This window comes from Rhinolophus sinicus, chromosome X, assembly GCF_036562045.2.
Source record: "Rhinolophus sinicus isolate RSC01 chromosome X, ASM3656204v1, whole genome shotgun sequence".
NCBI classification, from domain to species: domain Eukaryota; kingdom Metazoa; phylum Chordata; class Mammalia; order Chiroptera; family Rhinolophidae; genus Rhinolophus; species Rhinolophus sinicus.
The window spans coordinates 116,275,804-116,283,350 of NC_133768.1; the positions used below are offsets into that span (position 1 = coordinate 116,275,804).

The window sequence follows — 7,547 nt, forward strand, 5'->3', positions numbered from 1 at the left end:
CTTGAACTGGGAGGCATAAGCAGGAGGTACCCTGCCACTGCCTCAGAGCTGGGCACTCTGCAAAGACCCCTGCAGTCCCCCAGGCACACTGGAGCCCTCTTGCCAGCACAGCAGCTCTGGCCTCTGGGGTTTCCTTTGCCCTGAAACTCAGGTTAAAGAATGATGTGTAGCCAAACAAGATACTCTTTTTTTCAGACTAGATACAGCCTCCGGTTTGCAATAAACCAAAGCAAATGCAGTGGAAATGGTGAGAAGGCAGACCCAACATGTTCCAATCCACTGGAGTCAGAGGGAGGGCAGTCAAGATTGTCTTCCAGATTTTTCTAGTTCTTTGGGTGGACCCATTTACTATTTGTATACATTCTTGCAAAATTTGAAAGCTTTATTAAACATTAGGGTAAAATAGATTGCTTATAGTTCCTTTATTTTTGTTTATTTATTTTTATTGGGTAACAGTGTGTTTTCTCCAGGACCCATCAGCCCCAAGTTGTTGTCCTTCAATCTAGTTGTGGAGGGCGCAGCTCAGCTCCAAGTCCAGTCGCCGTTTTCAATCTTTAGTTGCAGGGGTTGCAACCCACCATCCCATACGGGAATTGAACCAGCAACCTTGTTGAGAGCCCATGCTCTAACCAACTGAGCCATCCGGCCGCCCCTCCGGAAGCTCAGCGGCAGCTTGTTGTCTTCAATCTAGTTGTGGAGGGTGCAGCTCACTGGCCCATGTGGAACTCGAACTGGCGATCTTTGTGTTATGAGCACTGTGCTCTAACCACCTGAGCCATCCTACCACCCCTAGTTCCTTTATTTTTATTAAGCCATTTATAATTGATACTGAAAACAATATGCTATTTAAACCAAAGACATACTAATACTTAAAGCAAAAAAATTAATACATTTCTCATTCAGACTCAAGGAACTTCTCACTTTTTCCCCTTAGTAATATGATGGAGTAAGCATGAGTTTGTTTTTGCTTGCATTCAGGAGTAATATATACTTACATCTGAATTACTTTACAAGAGAAGGCATATACATGGCGTGATCAAAAAATATGGTGAGTGTTTAAATTTTTAAACAATATTACAGTAAAAGACACATTGCTATTAATCGCCCTAAAAATATTCCCCCTCGCTTTGAACAGAGCCCATTGTTCTTGCCGCTTTCTGGAGCAGTTCTGGAAGTCCTCTTTCGTGAGTGTCTTTAGTTGTGCTGTCATGGCTGCCTCGATGTCCTGAATCAATTCAAAACGTTTACCTTTCATGGTCATTTTGACTTTGGGGAAGAGCCAGAAGTCGCACGGTGCCAGATCCAGTGAATAAGGTGGATGAGGACACACCATAATGTTTTTATTTGACAGAAATTGCCATATACCGTAAGTGATGTGTGACATGGAGCCTTTCCATTGTGATCAAAAGATACGGTGAATGCTGCTGCCGAGTGCCATCCAACGGAAAGGCAGGGATCTTCAGTACAGGAAGCGGTGGATCAAACCTTAGTAACAGTGTGACAAGTTTCAACTTGTTCAGTGCAGTCAGTCAGGCGTGATCTATGTTTGAGAGAAGGTGTGTTTGAAAGTGTGCCATAATCATCCTCCATCGTGACAACGCTGTGTGTCACACATCACTTCTGGTATGTGGCAATTTCTGTCCAATAAAAACATTACGGTGTGTCCTCATCCATCTTATTCACCAGATCTGGCACCATGCGACTTCTGGCTCTTCCCCAAAGTCAAAATGATTCAGGACATCGAGGCAGCCATGACAGTGCAACTAAATACACTCAGGAAAGAGGACTTCCAGAACTGCTTCAGAAAGTGGCAAGAATGATGGGATAAGTGTGTGAGAGGGATTAATGGCAATATGTCTTTCACTGTAATATATATGTTTTAATTTAAACATTCACTGTATTGTTTGATCGCACCTCGTGTTTGGACTGTACGTTTATTTTTTTACCTGCATTTTGGGACAATGGATGCATCTTAGGGGGAGAAGAATGATGTGTGATGCACGGGGCAACAGCGACTTGGACCTGAGCACAAGGGCTCTGTTTTTGTACCCCACACTGGGTGAGGCAGCTCATAGCCATCTGGCATGTTCCCTCTTCGATGGAACCCCTTTCAGCAAAGTTTCTTCTCTAGATTCCTAGATACATATTTCAGCTGCTTTGCTTACAGGAACGTGTGTTTGGGGTAGCTCCCAGGTTGCTTGGCTAGAATATGACAAAAGAAAGAAGAAGCTGTCCCTTTCCATTGTCCTGTGCACCATCCAAAGGAGGCTAGCCTGTTTAGACGCCTCACTGTTGTCTCGGGACTTCCTGTTTCAGTCTGTAGGCTTCCTGTTGTGCTTACCTTTGTTCCTGTGTAGGCTGCTTACTGGTGTCATGGTGTCTGACGTACCCATTTGGAGTCTTGTTGACTCCTCTGATGTGGAGATGCTCCACCTGCAATGCAATGGCGCAGACATTGAAGTGAAAGTCTGCTAAGCCGCAAGGCCTGCTGGATGTGAGCACAAACACATTCTCAGCTGAGCTCTACAGATGGTTTGTGTCTTCATCTGTCACCTTTTCTGATGTAAATTTGCTTTCAGAACTAAGTAATTTGAGGCAGGAATGTTAGTCACCCATATCAGGCTTTGGGATGAATACCCTTCCTTTAGCTGCCTTTGGCTGGTCGGGTACTTTTTCCCTCTCCCCACCCCACTTTTTCACTCTCAGCCACCTCACATTGGGTTTATTTTGTGACGTAAGGGTTAATAAGTGTCCTAGCAAGATCTCTGTTAAATCAGAAACCCACTTCCCTGTGCTCATTCCTATTTTCTCTCTCAAGCTCTGTGAGCTCATCTCTTTAGACTTGGGGATTGTTGTAGCCAAGATAAAACTGTTTCAGGTTCAATAAGTACTTATTACAAGTGTGAGTCCTATGTGTGCTCAGCATTATTCTTTGTGCATTTGAATTAGGCCTTGAAACATGGGGCAACAATAATGGTCTAATGGAAAGACCGTGAGATTTGGGTCAGAAGATTCACTGTGTCTGTGAACTTAGGGTAAGTTACAACCTCTGAGCTTCAGTTTCCTTATCTGCAAAGTGGAGATCTAAGCCTGATGATCAAAAAAAGAAAAAAAGAAAAAGAACAAAAACAAAAAACTGAAAAAACAACAACAAAAACGTAAGACTGGTGATCATTTCTTTGGAGGGTGGTTCTGAGGATTCACTGTGATAATGCAAGAGGAAGTTCTTGGCACATGATAAAATGCTACATGGGTGGTTCTCAATGAGATGGAGATGTGGTCATTCTAGGCCACAGGCAAATAGGTTGTACCGAGGCCTGAATGAACTGTGGGAAATGACAGTTCATGCCCCGGGAATGTTCAGGTTGCCTACTTGGGGCAGAATGGGAATGACAGCTGGAAATAGAAGTCAGGACCAGCTTGACCTGGGCCTTGAACGCCAGGCCAAGAAGTACGTGAAAGGCCAGAGGGGGACATAATTGGAACATGGCCTAGGAAAATTAATCTGGAGGTATGTATGTGGGTTGCATGAGAATAAAAATAGCCTGGAGGTAAGGAACATGGACGGATGCTGTAATATCAGTGCCTGAAGGGGAGGAGAAGAACTTGGCCAGGGTGGTGACAGTGGGGTGGGAAGGACGGGCTGGATGGAAGAGGTGATGGGACGAGATAGCGGTCTGCCCTTGTGCCTAATTGAATATAGGGCAAAGGAGAAATGAGTTAAGAAATGACTCATGTTTTCAGCCTGTTAGAACAGAGGTTGGATAATTAAACACATTGAGCTGGAGACATGGTCATGTCAGTCAGTTGGAAATTTGCATCGGGCAATTGTAAACTCAGAACACCCTCTCAGGAGAGAGATGGGGATTGAAGGAAGATACGGGTGTGGGCTCACTAGAGGTTGACAGCGTGGGCTTCACATCTCAGAATATGCAAGGATTGAAGAGAAAAAGGCTATGAATGGAACCTTGGGAAATGCCCGCATAGAAGGCTGGAAGGGAGAGGGGCCAGCAAGTTTCCCAAGTCTCTGTTGACATGACTTGTATGTATGCATTTCTGCTATTTATTTCCTTAGCTATATGCAACCCAGTTGATTTTACCTTTGCAGGAATTCCAATTGCAATATACCTGGGTGTTTCTTCCGTGACATTGAAAAGTCCAAGATGTATTCTGGAAAGAATTTCAACAAAAATAAGGATGAACTGGTTCAGAGAATCTACATCCTGATGAACGAGACTGTCTTTAATAATCAGGTAGAAGCGTTTACTGGGTCCCTGCCCTGTGCTGGGTGCTGTGAGGTGTGCAGATGTACTGGCCGCGTGTTTCCTGCCCTTGACATGTGTCAGTGTAGATGGGGAGAGGAGATGTGCACGTGTGAAAGAAACAGAACATTTGTGGGTTAGAATATATGGCACAGACTGGGACTGCCACAGGAGAGCAGCAGATGGAGACATCACCAAGAGCCTGTGCGGGTAGGAAATAGGATTCCACGGAGGAAGTGAAACTTGCCATGCCTCCTGAAGGCTGGTAAGGGGAGAGCAAAACAGGGAGGGGGACAGAACATGTGTGGAGGCCTGACTATCTGCAAGAGCAGGTTCATGTTGAAGAATAATGGGAAGGACCTTGGGCAAGTCACTTAACCCCTGTTTGCCTCAGTTTGCTCATCTATAAAATGGGGGCGATGATAGTACCGACTACTTCATGGAATTGTTGTTTGGCCAAATAAGTTAACACACCCAAAGTGCTTAGAACAGGGTCTGTCACATACTCAGCAATACGTGTTAGCTCATTATTTTTTGATAGTGTAGGACTACATAATGGAGGGCCTTGGGAATCGGGTTGGAGGAACTTAAAATCAATAGGCATCAGGGATGTGATGTGACATGAGAAGGCTGCTGAAGAGCAGTACTCTTGTCACGTGTGGGGGTGTGGACTGGGTTGCTGAGAATCTGGAGGCAGGGACCCGCTAGTCATCAGGTTTTTCCGACTATTGTTTCTGGTGACGAAACTTTTTTCAGGGAAGTTCTTATATCTTTCTAAAGGTTCTCCATTCTTTATTACATCAGATGACTGATTAGCGGAACCATAAGTGTTCTGAGTTGCATTTTCAATTCTGCCTCACCACTGTCAGACACAGGTTATGTCAGCTGGCTTGTACTTCTCTCCTGGGCTGCCCCTGACTTTGCTTCCTTGCAAGGGAGCGCAATCCTGCACTCACAGGTTCTCAACAGGCTCCCTGTGTCCTGTTGGCCTGTTCATTGTCTCCAGGTGGCCTTCAACTGGGCTTTTATTCTCCCCAGAATGCTTAGAATTGCAAAACTTTTGAGTGAATATGTTTGGGTCTGCTTGGAACTGCTTTCTGATTCACTCTTCTTGCTTGTTCTCAGATGCCGCCAAAAATAAATGTCATCTGGAATAAAAAGATGCTGAGAACTGCTGGCATGTACCGCAGTCACGACCCAAATAATTTGAACAAGAATTTTGGTACAATTCAGATTTCTTTGAAAGTCTGCGACTCTGCAGGTGATGGCAGGAACACAGCCCTTTCCTTTAGACACAGTGCTTGCTAAGTGACTTTCAGGCGCTGTGATTGTCCGGCAGCCTGTGTCACAGGTCTGCCTGTCATTCCTGCGTGGACAGGCCTACTGTGTGTTGCTTCGAGGACATTACTATTGGATGTGTCAGCATCCCTGAGAATCCAAGTCACCCATCTCCCGCACACCACTGTATTACCTTCCAGCCAGGAAATCAAGGGCTTGCCAGTACCGGAAGCCCAGCTCTCGAGGCCGTTGCAGCCCACCCCTGGCCAGTCTTGGCTCTCAGTGCTCCAGTGATACTTCCTGCACACTGGCTTTAAAGAGGGACCACACACTTTCCTGGCCTCAATCTTTGCTCGCATTCTTCATACTTAGAGCGGTTTTCCTGCTTTTGCACACTCAGTCAGTTGTTAAGGTCCCAGTTCAGGTCCCAGTTTCTCCGTGGCACTTCTGACCAAGTCCTAGGGCCATGTTCATTGCCCCCCACCCTGTCCACTTACATCCCTGGAGGGTGGAGACCAGATCTTGGCTGGATGTATTTCTAGCAGCGTCCTGTAGAAAGATGAGCAGGCAAGTCGGAGATGCTCCGACAAGACTCAATTACCCAAGGCTCAGCCATAAACAAAATCAGGTTGATGTGGGTAGGAGTTTTCACTTTCAGAATCCCGGGATGATAGCATGCATGGCTGTGTGCATGTGCTTATATATAAGATGGCTTCTGTCTAGGGGGTTCAGAGTCTAGGGCTGGTCAGGTAGCAGACCAGAAAGGATTTGCTTTCAGTGCTGATGATTTCTCTTCATTCTCCCAAGACCGAGTCCGGGACACTTTGATCCATGAATTATGCCACGCAGCCACCTGGCTGCTCCATGGCATCCGTGATGCGCATGGTAAGGCATGGAAGTATTATGCCAGGAAATCGAACATGGTGCACCCGGAGCTGCCGACGGTCACCCGTTGCCACAACTATAAGATTAACTACAAGATTTACTACGAGTGTGTTCGTTGCAAATACAGGTGAGATCCTTCTCCGCAGACTCTTTCCAATTATGTTTTTTCTCCGGTCTCCCAGTGGCTCTTCAGTGATTTTATTAGGAAGTACACATACGTGGCACTCTGACTCGAGGGATAAAAGCTCTCTAGTCCTTGCCATGCCCTCTTCCTCCACATTTTGAGCCAGCCTAACCACTGCCACTACTTGGTGCCCCCCTCTCTGAGGACCCCCAAGAAGTCTGGCTTTGGGCGCAAGGCCAGACGTGGGGAGAGGAGGCTGAGTTACAGTGACTGATTCCTCTGCTGTGTGCTCTTTCCCTGTTAGGCTCGGCCGCTATACCAAGTCGCTAGACACCAACCGCTTCATGTGCGCCATGTGCAAGGGGCCTCTGTCCCTGGTGCCGCTAACTCGGAAGGACGGCACCCCCATACGGCCCCACGTGAGGCCATTTGCTAAGTTTGTGCAGCAGAATTATAGCATTGTTCAGTACCTGATACCTGGGATCAAACATAAGCAAGTGATGAGAACGCTCAGCCAGGAATTTTTTATCATGAAACAAATACAAAAGCTGTATGGGCCCAATCCGCTACTGGCAAACAGGTTTTAGAAAAATATCTTTGTTTTGTGAAGTTATGAATATTAGAATTTAAGTCTGTTTTAAAGCTTCGTGTTGTTAATATGATTGTTCTTTAGGCAATGATTCTAACGCTAAGCATTTTGTGCCCTTGGAAGCCCTTCAGATCGCCTTGGGTCTTAGACACCATAGTTTAACGTGTAGAACACAATGCAAAAGAGAAACTAAATTCTGAGAGTTGTCACTTGAGATAATGAGAGTAAGGCTGGAAAGAGAACACATGCTAAAGGCAGCAGTTCATTTAAAAGCAAGGCTGCCAGTAGGTGAAACCTGTCACACCTACCTAGAAAGAAAAGACAAACATGTATTGTTAACTTAGGTGCCTTTGACGTTGAACAAAGCCATTTGAGCCCATGTTATTGTTAATAAAAATTTAAAAAAACC

The 7,547-nt window shown here is 45.7% G+C and overlaps 1 protein-coding gene across 1 annotated transcript; it reads left to right on the plus strand.

Moving 5' to 3' along the window:
* Positions 1–3,159: 3,159 nt before the first annotated feature.
* Positions 3,160–7,507, plus strand: GCNA (germ cell nuclear acidic peptidase). The gene is made up of 4 exons (XM_019747921.2): positions 3,160–4,253; positions 5,388–5,523; positions 6,348–6,552; positions 6,854–7,507. Exons 1-4 carry the CDS (start codon positions 4,164–4,166, stop codon positions 7,134–7,136), a joined length of 714 nt encoding a protein of 237 aa, XP_019603480.1. The 5' UTR covers positions 3,160–4,163; the 3' UTR covers positions 7,137–7,507.
* Positions 7,508–7,547: the final 40 nt, after the last annotated feature.

What these genes read in the sequence shown, in the direction of transcription:
- GCNA (XM_019747921.2), top strand. Translation starts at nt 4,164, where the DNA reads ATGTATTCTGGAAAGAATTTCAACAAAAATAAGGATGAACTGGTTCAG. An exon ending in AGACTGTCTTTAATAATCAG is followed by an intron (nt 4,254 to 5,387) that starts GTAGAAGCGTTT and finishes GCTTGTTCTCAG; the next exon opens with ATGCCGCCAAAAATAAATGT. An exon ending in GAAAGTCTGCGACTCTGCAG is followed by an intron (nt 5,524 to 6,347) that starts GTGATGGCAGGA and finishes CATTCTCCCAAG; the next exon opens with ACCGAGTCCGGGACACTTTG.